Source organism: Rutilus rutilus (assembly GCF_951802725.1).
Source record: "Rutilus rutilus genome assembly, chromosome: 17".
Classification (NCBI taxonomy): Eukaryota; Metazoa; Chordata; class Actinopteri; order Cypriniformes; family Leuciscidae; genus Rutilus; species Rutilus rutilus.
In genome coordinates, this window is record NC_140230.1 from 32797279 (window position 1) to 32817161 (window position 19883).

At 36.9% G+C, this 19883-nt stretch overlaps 2 protein-coding genes across 4 annotated transcripts; both read right to left on the reverse strand.

Annotated features, from left to right (window-relative positions):
• Positions 1-2240: 2240 nt before the first annotated feature.
• ethe1 (ETHE1 persulfide dioxygenase) lies at positions 2241-8634 on the reverse strand. The gene is made up of 7 exons (XM_084386180.1): positions 8148-8634; positions 6756-6900; positions 5768-5916; positions 5264-5393; positions 4306-4395; positions 3944-4060; positions 2241-2690 (listed from the first exon to the last, which is right to left on the reverse strand). Exons 1-7 carry the CDS (start codon positions 8301-8303, stop codon positions 2644-2646), a joined length of 834 nt encoding a protein of 277 aa, XP_084242306.1. The 5' UTR covers positions 8304-8634; the 3' UTR covers positions 2241-2643.
• A 1646-nt stretch (positions 8635-10280) lies between these two features.
• Positions 10281-19873, reverse strand: LOC311276497 (uncharacterized protein). Of its 3 annotated transcripts, none has more exons than XM_084386181.1 (11): positions 19802-19833; positions 19127-19618; positions 17189-17729; positions 16521-16625; positions 16269-16409; positions 16006-16180; positions 15620-15798; positions 12945-13040; positions 12729-12871; positions 11273-11428; positions 10281-10722 (listed from the first exon to the last, which is right to left on the reverse strand). In XM_084386181.1, exons 2-11 carry the CDS (start codon positions 19139-19141, stop codon positions 10669-10671), a joined length of 1605 nt encoding a protein of 534 aa, XP_084242307.1. In that variant the 5' UTR covers positions 19142-19618; positions 19802-19833; the 3' UTR covers positions 10281-10668. The 3 variants fall into 3 exon arrangements, with proteins under 3 accessions (XP_084242307.1, XP_084242309.1, XP_084242308.1); XM_084386183.1 differs by having other exon boundaries at positions 10555-10722; positions 16269-16382; positions 19802-19873; XM_084386182.1 differs by lacking the exon at positions 19802-19833 and having other exon boundaries at positions 10555-10722; positions 16281-16409; positions 19127-19413.
• Between the last annotated feature and the right edge of the window lie 10 nt (positions 19874-19883).

The window sequence follows — 19883 nt, forward strand, 5'->3', positions numbered from 1 at the left end:
AGGACTAAATTTCGGGACAGGAATGTTATTCCAGGATCAACAAAATATGTTGACCCAGGAACATGTCTTACTTGGCAAAATCCTGGTGACCGACCAGGGTTTGCTATTTTAACAATATCCTCCTTGGCTACAGAGGACAGCTCCTTCCGTCTAGTCAGTTTCAATATAACCTACAAAATACCATCTAATAATATACCTAATATCTGCCCTATTGTGATTTATTGCTGGGAATAATGGGTGCAAGATTGGTATGACCACTAGGCCAAAAATGAACGCGTATACTAGTACAACTTTACAACAATACATATTTAATAAAAAAGTTTAAATAAAGTGTGAAAAATCAAATCAGTCTATCTGTTATAAGTTTGTTTATGCATTTACTTTTTAATTTAATCAAATTTGTCTTAATATATTGAATAAAATATTGAAATATTGAAGTGTTAGTTGGTTTGTGTCTCTCTAAAACATTCACATTCTGTCTGATCAAATGACACAAAGTTTGATCATTTCAAAATAAGGAAATATGGTAATGATGTTAATTAATATACAGATGAAGTGAGTTTGACCTGAGCAGATTTCTCATAAGGTCCTGCGTATGAGTAATGACCCCTAATCGTTGCTCAGTTCACTTCTGAGGGAGTGACACTGACAGTGTGACTTTCACATCACGACAGTCAGAGTCCAGCGCGACTGCTGGGGTGATAAATCTCAGGCGTAAGTGTGCATGATATTAGTCTCAGTGCCACACAGACAGAAAGACAAGAGAGTGAGATGCGTATAAAAGCTGAGACAAAACACAGAACAGATGGAGGGCAGTAAGACACGGACAGCTGGCTCTTTTGTGCACTAAAGTGTCTTCCTCCTGCACACAACATACTGTCAGAGACATGATTCAAATCTCATACCTTGCAGCAAAAGAACCTCATTTGGCAAACGAATTTAGTGACTGCCTTTATGTGGCAGTTTTTGTTCACTATTATTCACACAATAAAAGGCTTGTTATTTTCCTGCCGAAGCACATCTGTTGGCTTCCTGGCATTGAGCTGCTTCTGCATAAAGGGCACTACGAGTGTTGAGTGCTGTGAGCTTGATGAAGCGCAGGTAACTGCACAACACTCGCTCGTTTAGAGGTCAAGTGTGAAGCGCTGAAACAAAACTGCATAAATAGTCATTGCTGTCAAAGTTAAAATACTGTCCCTGTCTGCCATCAGTCAAGTCGAAGAGATAGCTCCGCCCCAAACGCACACCATTGGCTGAGCCAGTGTTATGCCACACGCCCACCCAGTACAATGAAACAAACAGATTCCAGTTCTATGAAAGCTTGTTTTCACCACGGAAAAAAAATAAATAAAAAAAAATAGAGTTTATATCTCACAAATGCAAGTTAGGAACTCACACTTGCGACATCTCGCAATTCATATTTTTTCCCTCAGAATTTCGACTTTACATCTCAGAATTGTGACTTTTTTCTCGGAATTCAGTGTTTTTGCCATGGAATACAAATATAAAAAAGGTACTTGTGACTTTTAGCTAAAAAATAAGACAAATGCAAGATATGAACTCATAATTGCGAGTTTATATCTCGTAATTCTGACTTTTTTCTCTGAATTCTGTTTTTTTCCCCCGTTTCTGCTACAGAATAAAGGTAAAAAAAGGTAATTGCGATTTTACACATTCTTACTTTTTTCTCGTAATGTGAGGTTATATATCACAATTCTGAAAAAAGTAAGACCTGTGAGATAATTGTGAGTGAGATATATAAAAAGTCGCAATTAAAGTCATGGAAAACAACCTTTCATAAGAGCTTGGTCTACTATGAAATTTAAAACTGCCTCCAAAAAGAACATTAATTGAAAATACACTGCAAAAACAGCCCGGAAACCCACACAATTGTCCACATTTGCACGTCAATGACGCAGAGTGGGTGATCAGAAACATCACCTGTCTGAACGTCCTACACCTGAACCCTCTGAAAAGACTGAAAGTCAGAAGATCAAACTAACAGTATCACAGTAATCTGAGTGTGAAGACTCTTCAGCACTGATATACTAATGCAAATGACATTGTTTTGAAGACGAGACCTTCAGGCTGTGCATGAACTTTCAGCCCATTTCACTTGCAAATCACTTAGCTTTTCTCGTCTGTCCTGACGGTAAAGACATTTGCGGAAATGCAACATTCAGGATGTTTGCATAAGTGACAAAACCCCCAAAAGAGCCAAAAACTGTGCTTGACGCAGCTGTGGATTGACCAAACATTTATTAAAAACAGATTAAATATATATATTTTAGAGTTTTATCACAAAATGTATCATAAGATGAGTTTTACTTTAACCTTTTACATTACAAATGAGATCTGCAGCACTTGATTATTTAAAGCATTTAAGTAAAGGATGCTGAAAGAATATTTCTCTGAATGAGATATTATATGATTCAGCACACAGTTAAGGCCAAAGTATTTTTTTAAAATCCATAATGAAAATGTAATTGTTTGATATTGCATTGTTCTGGTTCATCTTTGTCTGCTTACCCGGAATCACAGGAATGATTAAGTACAAATATCATCTCACTGAATGTAGTTTATATTTATATGCACTTTAAAATTAAAACAAGACACCTAAAAAATTAATGTCAGCTTTCGCATTCAAATATCATGAAGTCCACACACCAAGTTCGCAGGCACTGATATATCTGTGGGTTTAAAAACAAAACATGGTTATTACAATAATGTTAAAAGAACACAATTTTAGTCCTCATTTCCCACCAAATGAAGCTTCAAACACACTCAATTATGAGCAAAACGACACACCCCGTCAAACCCGACCCAACCATCTTAGTCATAATGACTGATAAATACATGTTTTCACTCATTCCATAATAACGGACCCCTACGGCACCTTTAAAGGGATAGTTCACCCAGAAAATAAATTCGTCATCATCTACTCATTTGCATGTTGCTCAAATCTGAATTACTTTATTGTCGTAGAAGACAAAAGAAGAATCGGGTTTGACAACATGACAGATGTTGTAGCCAAAAACAACATGTGCAAATGTGAATGAGCACTGAAATCTGGGTCTGTACATCACACAAAATATCACATGACTTGGAATATAGTGACAGTCGTGGTCACAGATGTTGAATTATTTATGTTGCACAGAATTAATAACATCTTACAGGTGTGGAATGACATGAGGGTGAATTGTTGTTTTCTGCTGAACTATTCCTCTGAGATATTTGAAAAGCTAGGAATTATTAAGATTTTTTTTTTAAAGAAGTATCTTATGTTCAACAAAGCTTTATGTTTAGCTGTTTTGTATTGGAATATATTCATAAAAATTTAATTTATTCCTGCGATCAAAGCTGAATTTTCAGCATCATTACTCTTCAGTCTTCAGAGTCACATGATCCTTCAGAAATCATTCTAATATGCTGATTTGATGCTCATTTTATTATTATCAGTGTTGAAAACTGTGATACACTACTATTCCAAGGTTAGAGATAAGATTTTGAAAGAAAGTGACAGACATTTATAATTTTACAAATAAATCCTGTTCTTTTGAACTTTCTATTCATCAAAGAATCCTGAAAAAAAAATGTATCATGATTCCCACAAAAACAGGAAGCAGCACAACAGTTTTCAGCATTGAAAATAATCAGAAATGTTTCTTGAGCAGCAAATCAGCATATTAGAATGATTTCTGAAGGATCATGTGACACTGAAGAGTAAGACCGGAGTCTGAAAATCAGCTTTGATTACGGTTACAATAATTATATTCAATTATATTCGGTTACTGTAATTATATTCAAATAGGAAACATTTATTTTAAATTGTAATAATATTTCAATTATATAATACATTTATATAATGTGCATATAAAACGGTGTAACGGTCCTAACAGTGTATTGTAACTGTACATGCAGCATAAATATACTGATACTCTACCTATTTTTTTAGGTTTGGGGAGATTGAGGTTGTTCATGATGTTCACAAACTCGTCCAGTGTCTTAGTCAGCCGTGGATTAAACTTCTTTTCCTCTTCTACGGTGGACACAGTCTGGCCTTCAGCGTTCAGAGTAGATCGAAACAAACGGGAGAAGAAATAATGCACAAAACAACAAAGAGAAAGTGAAATATCCCTACTGCTATTACAAACCTTAGTAAATAGTTGTGTAATTGTTTAACATTGGTGTCTTTTATCAGATTACTCAATGAAGCAGCGGTTTCCACACAGTTAAAGTGGTTTTAGACTTGTCAAATGACTTTAACACACAGCGACTCATAGTTCAATGCTGTAAATCACGTACCCTTGTAGTCGTGTGCGGGGTAGATGAAACAATGTGCAGGCAGGGTGAAAATCTTCTTATGGATGGACTCGTACAATCTCTTTGGACAACCTGAGTGAAGACAGACGAGGAGCTTTACAGTCTCGCCATCATGTGGCCATTTCAAGTACTACAAAAACAAAGCCAACATGAGCACAGGGAAAAAGCTACAAACTATTAGGGCTAGATGATATTGTGAATATTCACTAAATATTTACCATGATATTACTCTACAATTGTATTACAATTGATTTTATTGTGCTTTTTATTTGGGTATTACATTTTCTAAACAGTATGTAATTTGGCTACCTTCACAAACAATGTAGGTACATATTGGCGTTTATGACTGTGTTGTTATATTGGTGCATTTAAATGTAAAAGATTAAATCTTATTCTTCCTTGTGTACAGTAATAAAAGACTGTTATGACCTAGAATGCTTTTTTACATTATACATGTTTTACATTATTCTTTCTTCAGTGTGTAATGTTGCTGTTTGAGCATGAAAAAGGTCTGCAAAGTTACAAAGCACAAAGTCCCTCCCAGCAGGAGTTATTCTCTAGTGTGTGTGTTGAAACTCTCGGTTATGGTAAGGGGCGTGACATTTCCAAAATGCGCTCAAAGCAGCTGACCAATCACAACCACAACCACAATCGCAGCTGTTCCAGCCAACCAATCAGAGCATTTCAGAAGGAGGGGCTTCATAGAGACAAGAACTAAACAGAGCGATACTGACAGACTGGGAAGAGAGGTTGAGCAACAATGTCAAATATATGAAAAATACTGTGTTTATTGAACATTAAAGCATGAAAACCTATTCTAGTAGAGCCCAAAGTCAAAATCAAGACTGTAAAAGGGCATAATATGGCCTCTTTAACAGCTCCACAATGGGAGATTCGCTCAATCAATCCTGTATTTCTGTAATCCTAACGCTTCGGTCACCTTGCTGAAAGTCTGTCCGTCCGCAGCCCCGGATGAGGATGGCGTCGCCGGTGAAAGCCATTCTCTGATCTCCAGTGACGTACGTCAAACATCCATCCGTGTGTCCCGGGGTCTCTCGCACGGTTAGACACTGAAACGGAGCAAAAGCCAAAGTTCTGAAAGGAGTAATAATCCTATCAGCACTTTATTTATTATATAACCTGTTCAACTCTCACTGACCATGATAAGCATGATAACAACACCGTAAAACATCAACACAGCCTTTGTGTTTTTCTTCACACTGTCATTAAAATAGATTAAACAAATGAGCTATCATAAATAAACTAACCGTAAATGACCCGTTCATGATCCTGTTTTTAAATCTGAGTGGACTGTAAGGTTTAGTGCATTGCCCTGATCACTTGCAACATTAATATTATATATTATTTAGGTGATATTATTATATATTATTTAATATAAATAAAAACACTGTAAATGGCCCAGTCATGATTTTTTCCTTCATACATGTTTTCCGAAAGTGATCCGGTCTCCTTCTGAGAGCATTATGTCCGCAGTGGCTCCGCTGTGTTTGGAGATGCCACTCTTCAGTCCAAACACCTTCTTCTTCAGCAGTCCAGTGCCAGTGATGTGATCCGCGTGACAGTGAGTGTTCACTGGGAGAGAACATGCACAGACAGTATCAAACATGCATCAAACTGACAGTAGACCAGGCTGTTTTTGCATCTGTTTCATAAATGGAAGATAAAAACCAGGGCCTAAAATGAACACTTGCCAAGCTCCAAATGCGAGTCAAAATCGCTGTTTGCGAGTGTATGAAACGGTGCGACTCGCCAGTTGGCCGGTAACATTTTTGTGAATTTTAACAATGCATGAACGTCAACGACGCTCGGGACGGTTGATGGAAAAAGGAGCTTGTTACGTTACTCACACACAGTGTAGAAAGTTTTGTGTGCGCAAACATCCAAAGTGCGCGTCCAGAAAGCGTGTCTCAGACAGCATGCGAATACTAAACTGAGCTCTTTCACGTCTTCTTGCGCTTGAGAAAAAAATCTCTCACTGCTCTAGACTGAATAACTTTTGTAACTTTAATAAGGATGCTTAATTTATACAGTGAAGACTATGCAGTGTTATTTAACATTTGCTTACTTTATTACATTTCTGTACCTGAAAACCACTGTCAGACCTACCTGAAAAACCTGAAAAGCTGTTTTTTTCCCCTCATTTGTATCTTTCGGATATTGTATTTATTGGTGCTTTTGCTAGTAATTTGATTATTTGTTCTTATTTTATTACTGACTGTTTACTTGTCTTTAATATTGTTTTAAACGTACATTAGTTAGGCTAGTAGTTTTAGCTGTGGTCTCAAAATTGGAATAGAGAATTGTGAATTTTAACTGGCATCTAAAATTCAGTTTCGTGGCTCCGGCCAGTGGCGGCTGTGGCATTTTGCCAGTTTAAGGCCCTGGTTAGAACGATAGATGGATAGATTCACCGGCCACTATGAGTTTAAGTCCCAGTTGATTGATGAGCTGCAGGTCTCTGTCCACAGTTTCCAGCACGGGGTCGATCAGCACGGCCTCTCTGGTGTCTGTGTCGGCCAGCAGGTATGTGTACGTGCTGCTTTCAGATTCAAACAACTACAGGAACAACAACATCATCATCATCATCAGGACTGTCAGAGTGAGTCAGCTGAATGTGTGTGTCCAGTAAAATTCCATTCATATCTGCCTTCATCTGCAAACTACGGTTACCGTGTATCAGTTTACTCGTTACATGCAGAAAGAATCAACAGGGTAACCATTATTTCTGACAAACTTCCATAGTGAAACTTCTTTGATCTAATTTGGTATTTTCCAGCACTGATTTAAAACAAATTAAAATGACAAATTCATTTTAGAATAACAGGAAGCAGCCGAAAGAGAGCTTTTACAGCAGTAACGGTAACACTAAACATAAATATACACTATACTATACACTATAATAAATAAGGTCCCAGTAGTTAATATTAGTCAATGACTGCAATAATTAATATTATCTAAAAATTAGCAATTTATATTTTGTTACAGTATTTATTAATCTTTGTTAACATTAGTTAATAAAAAAAAAATACAACCGTTCCTTGATAGTTCATGTTATAACTCAGGTCCATTAAATAATAAGAAAAAACTTTTGGTTTTAATGATGTATGGTAAATGTTGGAATTAACATTAACTAAGATTAATACATGATTTTGAGTTATTGTATATAATATTGAGTTAATGTATATAATATTGAGTTATTGTATATAATATTGAGTTATTGTATATAATATTGAGTTATTGTATATAACTTACCTGTACACATAGTAAATACATATATTGTTCATTGTCTATTATATATATATATATATATATATTAATCACTTGTCTTATTTGTATTATCTGTCTGTATTTGTATTATTTATTTGTATTATCTGTCTGTGCACTGGAAGCTTCTGTCACAAGACAAATCGGCAATAAAAGCTCTTTCTTTTTCTGAACTGTGGAGAATTAATAAAATGTTGCAATGTTGTTTTCATGCTAAAACATAAAGCAGTCATAAATATGTTTTTCACACTTATTTTAGTGGACGCATGCCAGCTCTGCTCAAGTTCACACAGGTCAGGTGTTCAGAATCTCATAAAATATCAACATCTATTGCAGATTTATTGTTGTAGTAAAGTTCCTGCAGACTTTAATAAGCCTTTATGTGTCTGTATTTCACTTTGTCTTTATCACACCTCTGTATATTCACTCTCTCTGGTTCTCATTCAAAACAAAAACATACACTTGTTTCTCCTCATGTCACATGAATAAAAAACTTAAACTAATTTGCAGAGCACCAGAAGGGCTCCGCGCGCTCTCACCTGTCTGAAGAGCGGGGCTCCGGGATCCATCAGTCCGCTGTAGAGTCTCACTGACGCCGCCAGGCCTCTGTGATCGATCACCGGTGCTTTGCAGTTCCACAGCCGGATCGCAGAGCTCACTGCAGGCTTCAGTCTGTTTAAAAGAGCTGCACTCATTTTACTTCTGTGTGCACGTCGGAGTCTCCACCTTCAACCGGTATAACGAGTCTCAGACCACTGAAGGAACTTGGGTCATACAGCAACTGTACCTGTAAACGAGCGAGTGCACGCCTCCTTCCGGGATTTTGGGGGCGCGTATTATTTGGCAAGAGACGTGAATTGCTCATGCATGGGATCGCTTTATAAATGAGCTAATATGCAGTATAGATAGTAGTGTCGATTTCTAATGCTTATGAAAATCTAAAGTGATCACGGACACTGACAAGGAACTTTGACTTGTCCGCGCATGCGCAGCAAGCTCGTGTGTGCAGCGCTGCCACTTGGCGGTGGGATGCCGAGTGAACTTAACAGAGAAAACTAGTTTTTGGTTTAAAAACAAAACCAAGCCTACAAATAACCATTAGAGAACGTTCTGTTAAAATTTGTATTAGGGTGTCACAAAAGCCTCCCTCTCTTCTGACAACATAGAAATAGAAACTAGTTCACAAAAAAATAAGATCATTTTGATGAAATCTGAGAGATTTCTGTCCCTTCATTGACAGCTTAGTGCCTACCACTTTGATGCTTCAGAAAGTTCATAATGAGATCGTAAAAGTAATAATAATAAAAAAAAGTTTAGTAAAATTTTTCGGGAGACTCAGATTGAACAGATTGTATTTAGGTATTATATTCACATGTAAACATTCATCAACTCACATCAGTTGTGATAAACAGAAGCTCAAGCATGTTCGCTTTGCATGTGAGGTTCAATCATTGGTTCAATGAGGTTCATTCTCGTGTTACGCAGCACGTTTGAGCTTCTGCAAGAGGTTTGTTCTTGCGTGTCAAGCAGTTTGGTTGAGCTAATGTTTATGTTCGCAGATCAATGTTTATATTTGTATAAAAGCCTTAATTCAATGTTCATTATAAAGTGATTGAGTCTTTTCAGAAAATTTTGGACTAAACCGCTCAATTCATATGGATTAGTTTTACAATCACTTTATAAACTTTTTGAAGCGTCACGGTCACAGTGGTAGTTGCCTAGCTGTCAATGGAGGGACAGAAAGCTCTCAGATTTCATCAAAAAGATCTTCATTTGTTTACGGAAGATGAACTGATGAGTCTTATGGGTTTTTGAACAACATGAGGATGAATAATTAATGACAGAATTTTCGTTTTTGGGTAAACTATCTCTTTAAGGATCAACATCTATTGCATGCAGATAGACTGTAGGCCTATTAGCTAACTTCTTTTCCTTTTTTTGTCAAACGTTGTGAGAAATGCTCCTGCAGACTTTAACAAGACTTTACATGTCTCTATTTCTGTCTGTTACCAAGACTGTTTAGTTACATTCTTCAAAATATATTTTGTGTAAATAATGACAGAGTTTATACTTTTGGGCGGACTATCCCTTTAAAAGAATGTTCCTAATCTTGAACTGATTCCCAAAATAAGCCAAACAGAAAACGTGCTAACATTAGGATTAATATTTTGTGTTTGCTGAGGTTCAATAGTAGGAAAATTGCAACGTTTCAATCAATTAAATTATACTATAAAAACTAAGGGTTAAAATACAGTAGAAGCAGCTCACATTCTAAAAGGCATCAAAGCAACATTTGACAGACAACATTTACAATTATAGTAGGCGACAATTAATGTTTGATAACCAGAGTAAACCACAGAGGTTTTTGAAGTAACCAAATAAAGCTGCTTTGAACTTACCTGGAAATACGCTTGTAAAGGTCAAAGCAGCTGCTGTCCGCCTCTATACCTGCACTTTCAGGATCTTAAGTGGGTGATGTACAAAAATATTCAGTGATCATGAAACACAGAGTGTCTGGAGTCACGTAGGCTCAAAAATACCAATGAGTCTCTGAGGGTCAATTACAAGACGCTTTCACTGTGATACCAAGCAACAACAGCAGCAGCACGCCCTAATTAATATTCATGAGCCGTCAAAAAGATGTAATGAAAAAAATTAGAGCCACTATGAGTGCAAGTTCCAGATCATTTATGAGCTTCAAGTCTCTGTCCAGAGTTTCCAGTACAGGTCAATCAGCCGGATATGTGATCAGATTCAGATTCAAACAACTATAGAAACAACATCATCATGAACAGACAACTGTCAGAGTGAGTCAGCTGAATTTACTACGTCCCACATTCCATTCATATCTCCCAACATCATTTTTATTTATGTATTGTTCTCACACGCCCTTTTCTGAGCTTACGTGACTCCAGTCAGTCATATTTAATCAGCATGAGCCGGTCTGGATGTAATGATCTTTTATTGCAGCCGATATTACAGAGATGATATCTGCTTCTATTCAAGGTTTCAATTATCTGTTGTAAGACACTGTACAATCTGGATAACAATACGGCATTTTCAAAAGTTATTATCCTTTATGGTGGCCACTGAGAATGCCTTTTCATTTTCATCCTGAAATGAAATGAAATAAATGTTAATGGTTTTTGGACTTTATATACATGCACATTGGTTTTAAAGGAATGTTCCAAGTTCAAATCAGTTAAAGTCTTTTTTGTTGGTGGTGTTTTGTCGTACATATCAAATAAAAGGTACTGGTTTTATAAAGTCATGTCAGGAGTTTGGTTGGTTTATTAGATGTGATTTATTTTACACTTTTTTTGCAATCCCCATGGAAGAAATGAATGGAAAAAATACTTCCGGAACTAACGCTGCTGAAAAAGTGAGCGGGTGTAAAGTATAAACAATGTTTAATTCCATAGTGCTTTATACAATACAGATTGATCAGTATTGCTTTCATTTAGTGTCAATGTTACAAAGTTCATCAATTCGATTGTATGCATAAAGTCCTGTGGTTTTACTTTTGTGTATTATGCAGTGTTTTGCCCGATAGACTTCCTTTGTAAGTGCATTACAGTACATTTTATTTGAGGTCAAAGCTTAACTTGAACCCGTAACATTCCTCAAACAGAAGGATGATGCTGTTGGTGTTGTTTGCGTTTACACTGATGTATTGATCCAGCCACTGGAGAAGCTGAGTGATTCTGGTGTAGACGCCTGGTTTATTGCGTCTTCCACATCCTTCTCCCCAACTCACCACACCAGCCAACCTCCAATCACCAGCTTCAGTCTTACACACTAGAGGACCTCCGCTGTCACCCTGGAGAACAATCACACAACACACCATATAACAAACACACACACAGGATCCTTTAAGGAAATTCTGGTAACACTTTACAATAAGGCTCTATTACATAAGTTAACATGAACTAACATGAAAAATACTTAGTGAATAGTTAAATTCAACATTTACTAATACATTATTGAAATCAAAAGTTGTATCTGTTAATATTATTTAATGGACATGAGCTTACATGAACTATGTTACGCAGGGGCAGGGAAGAGAGATGAAAATATAAGAGCAGCAGTCTTATTAAAAAAAACACACAAACAAAGATCCAAAACAGAAAAGAAGATACCAATAATCCATACAGGGAACATAAATTCAGACAGGAATGATGAAATCCAAGCAAGAAACCAAACCTAACAAGGATAACGATAAACAATGCAACAGCTTTACAAGGGGATGTAAAGACAACAACCGACTACTGAAACACATGGGGTATATATACACAAGATAACAAGGGACAGGTGAGGGTAATTATTCACTATAGAAACAAACAACGGTAACTATGGAAACAAAACAAGGGAGCTAAGGAAACAAGGCAAACACAGGAACAATGGGAACAGAAAATACATATCAAAATAAAAAATCTTAAACACAAAATTCGGAAACAAGACAAGATTTATGACTAACAATAAACATTTGTATTTTTATTAAATGTTCACAAAAGTCAGTGTTGTATTAGTATCATTGATATACTATTACAATTTGTGTTATTTTTCTTGAATTAGGTTTTATTGTATATTTTCTGCTTTCATTTTCATTTTTAGCTAAAGTTTTAGTAATTTTGTTTAAATGTCTATATAGTTGTTATTGAGAAATGTTGCCTTCTAGCTGAAATAAAATAAGTTTAGATTTTATTTCAGTTAATGTTTAATTAATTTATTTTTTACTCATTGTTAGTTAACTGTAATGAATTAACTAATGTTAACAAATGAGACTTTATTGTAAAGTGTTTAGTGTATCAAAATATTTCACAGAAAATGTACAATTCTGTCATCATTCACTGGTTTTATGTCATTTTCCCTCATGAGCTCAACTACTGCAGGTCAATATGAATCAGATTTGACTTTTAGTGAATCTATTCCTCATTATTATTGTATTTGAAATAATGATGTGCATGAGCATTTTATAAAAAAAATAATAAAAAAAATAACCTTTTGTGTTCCACCGAAGAAAAAAGAAAGTTATGCAGGTTTGGAACGACATGAGGGTGAGTAAATGATGACAGAATTGTCATTTTTGAGCAATCTATCATGTTAATGGATGTGTATACCTGACAGGAGTCCACTCCTCCCTCCATAACGCCAGCACAAAGCATTCTGGGAGTGAGTTGGGAGCCGTACACGTTGGACTGTAAGCATACGGCCTGATCGATAACCTGAACTAAGGCCTGTCTCAAGTGTGAGGACACCGACCCTGTATGAGAGAGTGAAAGACACCTTCACGAGAGTTCGGGAGGCCTGTGAACGCTTCAGAAACATGATCTCACCTCCTTCATGAGTGTAACCCCAACCTGTGACCCAGCAGGGGGAATCAGGAGGAAAAGACTCGCTCAGACGTGGTAAACACACGGGTCTCACTCCATCTAAACAACAGTCAACACATCTGTTCTGAATTACAGAGAAACCATCTGCATTAATATCACTTAAAGTCAACATTTGCACCTATTTTTACTAGATTTTATTCTTATTTGTTTTATAATAGATTCTATCTATCTATACATTATAACACAAAAAGAGATCCTCTTTTATTGATACTTTTCAACTAGAGATAAAAAAGGAATCTTTCATTTGCTTTGAATTGTTAACAAATATCAAGATCAGAAAAGAGTATTTTCTTGCTCTCTGATTCCGTCACAAAACACATTATGTATGTTCACACAAAAATAATAATATTGTAAAATGTATGTATATTATTTATATGTAAATAGTAACAATAATAATATACACATACATATTACACACACACACACACACACACACACACATATATATATATATATTTATACAATCACATGATGCAAAACTCGGGAGACAATTTTCTATACGCAGCTGAAATTGCTTCACTACATTCACCGGTCTAGCAGGTCTACCAGGTGTCTGAAAAGGACAATAAATTTGCAAGGTCTTTGCAGAGAGCGGAGACACTGCAATGACAGCAAGAAACGAGGGCTGTGCGATTCTTGTGCATTTCTTTCCTTCACAGCAGTGCGCTTTCTTTTCTCCCTAAAAGCCCAAACTTAATCCAAATCAGCTAGATCAGTGATTGTCATGAAATACAGTCTACTGTTGCTAAACTGCAGGACGTGCTCGATAATAAAATAATTATTAAAACTGCATTAAGCCGCGAAAGACACACTGTTCTCCAAAAGGCTTTCTATGCACACGGACAAGCTTTGGGTTCGTGCATAAATGGTTAAAAACACATATATATGTCAAAACGTCCGGCTTGGTGAGTATTCGCTTAAACACCGTTGGTTATGTCTTAAGTGAACATAAACAGTTGGGAAATAAGTCACATGTGTAACATAATCAGCATTCTCGAGCCGTGCGCTCACTTGTCTGTACGCCTTGTTTCATGTGCGGGGCGTGGTGTTTGGATCCCGGCACTTCGGTCTAGTTTGGCTTCGGTTCTGTGTCGGGATTCAGACATTCATGCTGTTGTGTATTCTCTGTCTTGTCGTGTGAGCGAGTTCGCTCAGAGTATCGAGTATTGTTGTGTTCTGTGATGTCGTGTTTTGTCTTGTGCTGTGTTTTACACTGGCTGTGTGTTGTTCTGTGTGAACACACGGCTTGTGAGTTCTCATTAGCTGCGTGTTCATGTCTCGTTTTTGTGAGCACACGGCTTGTGATTTGGGCTTGTGTTTTTGTCATGTTTGGTGTGAGCACATGGCCTGTCATGTATGTTTCCTTGTGCCATGTGCTCTTCTGTCGATTGTCTAACCCTGCCCATCTTGTTACCTGATTATTGATTCATTTGCCCCACTTGTCCTCCCTTGTTACCTGCCTTGTTTTCTCCCTATTTATTTGCAGTCCTGTGCCAGATTGTCGTCGTATGTTTCCCTGCTGTGTGGTTCAGTCAAGTCAAGTTAAGCCAAGTCTAGTTGTTCAAGTCTGTCTTGTTTTCCCTCTCGGGGTAGTTTTTGTTAGTATTTTATTTTATTTTATTATCATTAAAAGCCCATCAACTCTGCACATGAGTCCTCGCTCCTTCCATCACACCCCATACCTGACAGTATTTTGGATCCATGCATTAGGTCTTAAAGTGACAGTAGCCTAATATACCAAATAACATATCAAATATTATACAATTATATCAGCCTAATATATAAAAAAAATCAAAAGACAAAGAGAAAATCATTCATTGATTTAGTAGGATTAATCTATATTTAATTTATACAATAAAGACTATGCAGTATTGTTTTACATTTGATTATAACAATATAATCTCTCAAAATGTATTAAATTTTTTTTGCTTTTTGTTGATAAAGACTTTTTTATTTAATTTTTTTGACAGGAATTAACTAAATGCTTTTATAAAAGGGGAGGAGCTGCTCAATATGTCCCGCCCTGTCTTCCTGTTTCAGTGGAAATGACATTAACACACTGAATAAAGCTGAACGTTTTAAGGCACTTCAGTGGGCCTTTAAGTTAAAGTTAAAATTTTGGTAGCACTTTGCAATAAGGTCAGTTAGTTAACATTAGTTAATGCATTAACTAATATTAACTAACAATGAGCAACACATGTATTACAGAATTTATTCATTTTTGTTAATGTTAGTTAATAAAATACACCTTCATTGTTCATGTTAGCTGAAGTCCATTAAATAATATCAACAGGTACAACGTTTGATTTTAATAATGTATTAGTAATTGTTGAAATGAACAAACTAAGATTAATAAATGCTTTAGAAGTGTTGTTCATGGTTAGTTAACTAAAGTAGTTAACTAATGTTAACAAATGAAACTTTATTGTAAAGTGTTACCATTTTTACATTTCACTGCCCTGCTTTTGCATTTTCAAGTGCAAAAACACATCCTTTTTTAAACCAAGAATGTGTATTAAGATAGTAAATTGAGTCAATTTACATGGAACATAAACTTGCACAATTTTTGGGATTGCAAATGAATTTGCACACAGCTAGTCCTGCCCGAGTGAACATACCTCCCATCTCCATCTCAGTCTGCGTGCGCAGCAGACACAGGTCGTAGTCGTTGTCGCTCCCTGAGAATCGTGGGTGTGGGTGTATTTGCAGTGTGTTGTAGCGTTTGCCCTGAGACGAATCCGAGACACTGACAGTATCAACAACCACGATCCAATCAGACTCCAGCATCATATCATATCTGACAAACAACACAAACGCAGCAATGAAAAAAGTCAAAATGCATTTGTATAGCGCTTTTCACAATACACAGGGTTTCAGCTTTACAGAAAATCATGATGTAAATGTTTATAATTTTTTAACATCTTCAAACCTTATAGTCGCATTTAGCAGATTAAAGCTGGTCGATAATAAAGTTTACATTTTCTCTCTGTTGTCTCATACTCACTGTACAAAGCAGTGTGCGGCGGTGACGACCCAGTGAGAAGTAATGATGGATCCTCCACACACGTGTTTGCCACGCCAGTGTAAACTGGTCTGCCACCCCCACTGGTCCTTCTCAGCCTCCGTACCACCAACAATACGCATCCCATGAGACCCAGCATTCACTGCTGTGGAGCAATCTGGGCGACAAAGACCAAGTTCACTTCGACAGGAAGAGAGACCGTGTGTCATATCATAATAAAATCAATTATATTTATCTTAATATACCTCTGATGGTACCTGAGGAAATGTTGACGGTGTCGTTTGCTGGATATTTCACCGAATAGAAGGGCGCCGGTGTGATGGTGCAGTTCGGTGAGCCGCCAGCAGGGGTGTCTCGCGCTTTGGTTGGGAAACACACAAACTTCACTAAAGAGGAAAAGTATTGCGTTATCTGACTGTTTTCATGATTTAATCACTGTATATAGATGTATATTGATTTGATTCTGCCAGATCAGTCTTTACGGAGAGCACATGTACCTATAATGGCAATGCAGACCGTGAGGATGATGAAGGTGGGGATGAGGGTTGTAATTAAAGCCAGGCGTGATGGACATGATGGACAGAGTCTGAACCCAGAGACATCTGTGATAAGAAAACAGAAGGGAATTAAAAACATGTAAAACACATCTATCTATCTATCTATCTATCTATCTATCTATCTATCTATCTATCTATCTATCTATCTATCTATCTATCTATCTATCTATCAGTCGGTCTATCTATCTATCTACCTATCGACCTATCAGTCTGTCTATCAATCCATCCATCCATCAATCAATCCATCAATCATCCATCAATCAATCTATCTATCCATCAATCATCCATCCATCAGTCCATCCATCAATCAATCAATCTATCCATAAATCCATCCATCCATCCATCAATCAATCTATCCATCAATCCATCCATCCATCCATCAATCAATCTATCTATCTATCCATCCATCAATCCATCCATCCATAAATCCATCCATCCATCCATCCATCCATCCATCCATCCATCCATCCATAAATCCATCCATAAATCCATCAATCAATCCATCAATCAATCCATCAATCAATCCATCCATCCATCCATAAATCCATCCATCCATCAATCCATCCATCCATCCATCCATCCATCCATCCATCCATCCATCACCTCACCTGCCCCGTCTGTAGAGGAGTTCTTAGAAACACTAATGTAAATGCCTCCTTCCTGTAAGATGATCTCTTCTTCTTTGGAGGAGGCTCTAGGGTCTGTGAGGGGTGAGGAGCCGCTCTCAGGTGGTGGTAATCGGGGCAGATGCGGCATGAGTGTCGACAGTGTGTAGGGAGGCAGTTCAGAGACTCCCAGCAGCTGGACACAACCAAGAGAGATCCGTGGATGTGTGGAAGTGTACAGCGTAACAGGAGGGAGAGGAAACTGTATAGATGCACTTTCTGTTCCGTATAGAGGGAGCTCTGTCGGCTGCGGAGACACATCTGTGAGATTCGGGACAACCGGGCTTTTTAATGTAGTTCCAGGTATCAAGGTGAGAGGTGCGTCCGTCATTACTGGAGCCGTGAGAAGAGGAAGAGCCGTGTTTAAAAGCTTCGGACAGGTGGACAGCAGATCTGGAGGAATCCCAGTGGACGGAGGAGGACATGTTGGGAAGGACTGCAGAGGCTCCTGGTTGTCTTTTGAAGGGCTGATTTTATAGAAACCCTAAACATAAGAAAATGTCAAAAGTTAATCATGTCACTTATCACTAGGCCTGGACGGACCCTAGACTTTTCTTCACATTTTTTTGAACCGACAGAATTCTAGCCAGTGTTCCTACATATTTTTCATTTCAAATTTCCAAACCTATCTGACCATATTTAACATAAATGGTTCGTACAGCATTACCAGCAGCATTATATTTGGTATTTAGTACAGTCATCAAAATACTTTTATTTTCTCTTTTTTTTTTCCATTTCTCTGACATCAGTTTGATACTGTAAATGTGGGTTGATGAGTCACGATCACCAAACAGCGAAGTGTAAGTCTGATTTAGATAATCATTTGTTCCTTTATCTGTTGTTGGTTTGAGTGACAAAAGCACATTTCTTTTAGTGAAGTTCAAAAGAAACTTGTTTATGGTAAAGACCTTGTGTGTCTTGAATCCATTCAGTCATGTTCAACTAAACAAACACTAAACTTTTGTCATGAAAATACTCTGCTTGTGAGACAATTTTTTTTTTTTTTTTTTGAAATTCTTAATCTTATGGTTTAGAAAACTGAATAGTGGCAATATTCTTGAAACATATTTTTCATACTTATCAGCAAAAAATATTGAATAAAAAAAAAAACATGCATGGGGAGAATTTTGTTCATGATGGTCACTTCGGTTCAGCATGCATCTGACTACCAGTACTATTGCCAATTTTGTTATCCAGACAATGAAAAAGAACAAATATAAAGCAAAAAGGATGCAGAAAATAATTTCTGCAACATTAAATTAACCATTTAAGATCATTCAGAAAGCTACACAAAATAGCTATTATAGTTAACCGAAACTAAAAACCTAGAAACAATATTCGCTGCTTGAAATAAAGTAAAATATTCTTTAAAAACTTTTTAAACTATAAAAACTAAGTTACTTTATATCAGCTAGTTGCCAAGGCAATATTTCTAATTTTCATTTAGTTTAACTTTATATACTAAAATAACTAAAAGTGAAATAAAAATCAATAAAAACATATATAGACATAAAAAACTTATAAAAAATGACAAAAACAAAACAGAATTACTAAAACTGTAACCAAAATTAAAATGAAAACCGAAAATATAAAAATAAAAAAACAATTCAAAATATTAATACAAACTTTAATAGTCAATTATACTAAAATAGCTACAAAATATCATGACCCTGTTTCACATTAACGTTTGACATTAACTGGTTGAGCAAATGTCACTGTATCAGTTTCCTCTCTACATTAAACAGGATATGAAACACTATTTAGCAACTACACACTCCGCCATCACACATTAAATGTCATTGTTGTTCAGCTAATGTAAACTCAGCGCCAGTTTCCTCAAGACATTTTGATGAATTGTTACAAAGAGACTTTTGTTCTTACCTGGGCAAAAGCCATAGTTTGTGTCAGCTCATGCGTTCAAAGAAACGAGGCCATTCTTCTAGTGCCTCCAACAATGGATGACACTTTGAAACGCAAGCAATAATGAAAAGAAAAGTGTCAAAAGAACAACAGCAGAGGTGCGGCTCGCTGCATCCACCATCCATTCATTCTGCTGAGATGCTCGCCGTGTCTCATTGTGTCCCAGAGTTGCTCTCTTGTCCTTCACTTCCTCTATTTCAACAGCATTTCATCCGCTGGCATTCAGTCTAAACCTTCAGCTGGTGTCTGACGCTGCTCAGGAATTTTTATGAAGAGTGGTTCGGCTGTAATGGATAGCGGTTGCCAAGGCTGATGAAAAATGCATGCTGATTATTGTTAGACGGGGTCAGAGTTGAGCGACTGAGGGTAAGTTATACTGCGACTGATGAGTCCCAAAAACAACACAAAGCCAGTGACTCAGCACGTACCTACACAGGTTACTGATCATGATGACTGAGAGGAGGAAAAAAAAATCATGTTAGCATCATCTATACTATGCATTGGTATACCTGTAGGGCTATGCAGATTTGTACTCTAAACAGGCATAATAAAGATTTAAAACATGACCTCATATGGAAAATGTGCACATGTTTGTGTGGTTTAAGGCTGTGAATCCTGTTTCACCCCTGTTTTTACCTGCCCGATCACATTACAGGATTCGACCGTGTAAGGTGCTGGAAGTCAACAGGAGACGTGCAATCTGTAATGGGAGCAGTTA

Excerpts from the sequence above, each read along its gene's own strand:
- LOC311276497 (XM_084386181.1), bottom strand. Across the intron at positions 16,626-17,188 it reads CTCCTCTACAGACGGGGCAG|ATGTCTCTGGGTTCAGACTC; the intron begins GTGAGGTGATGG and ends TTCTTATCACAG. Across the intron at positions 12,872-12,944 it reads GGGTTACACTCATGAAGGAG|GGTCGGTGTCCTCACACTTG; the intron begins GTGAGATCATGT and ends TCTCTCATACAG.
- ethe1 (XM_084386180.1), bottom strand. The coding sequence starts at position 8,303 with ATGAGTGCAGCTCTTTTAAACAGACTGAAGCCTGCAGTGAGCTCTGCG. Across the intron at positions 5,917-6,755 it reads ACTTAAACTCATAGTGGCCG|TGAACACTCACTGTCACGCG; the intron begins GTGAATCTATCC and ends GTTCTCTCCCAG. Across the intron at positions 4,061-4,305 it reads CCCCGCACACGACTACAAGG|GCCAGACTGTGTCCACCGTA; the intron begins GTACGTGATTTA and ends TGAACGCTGAAG.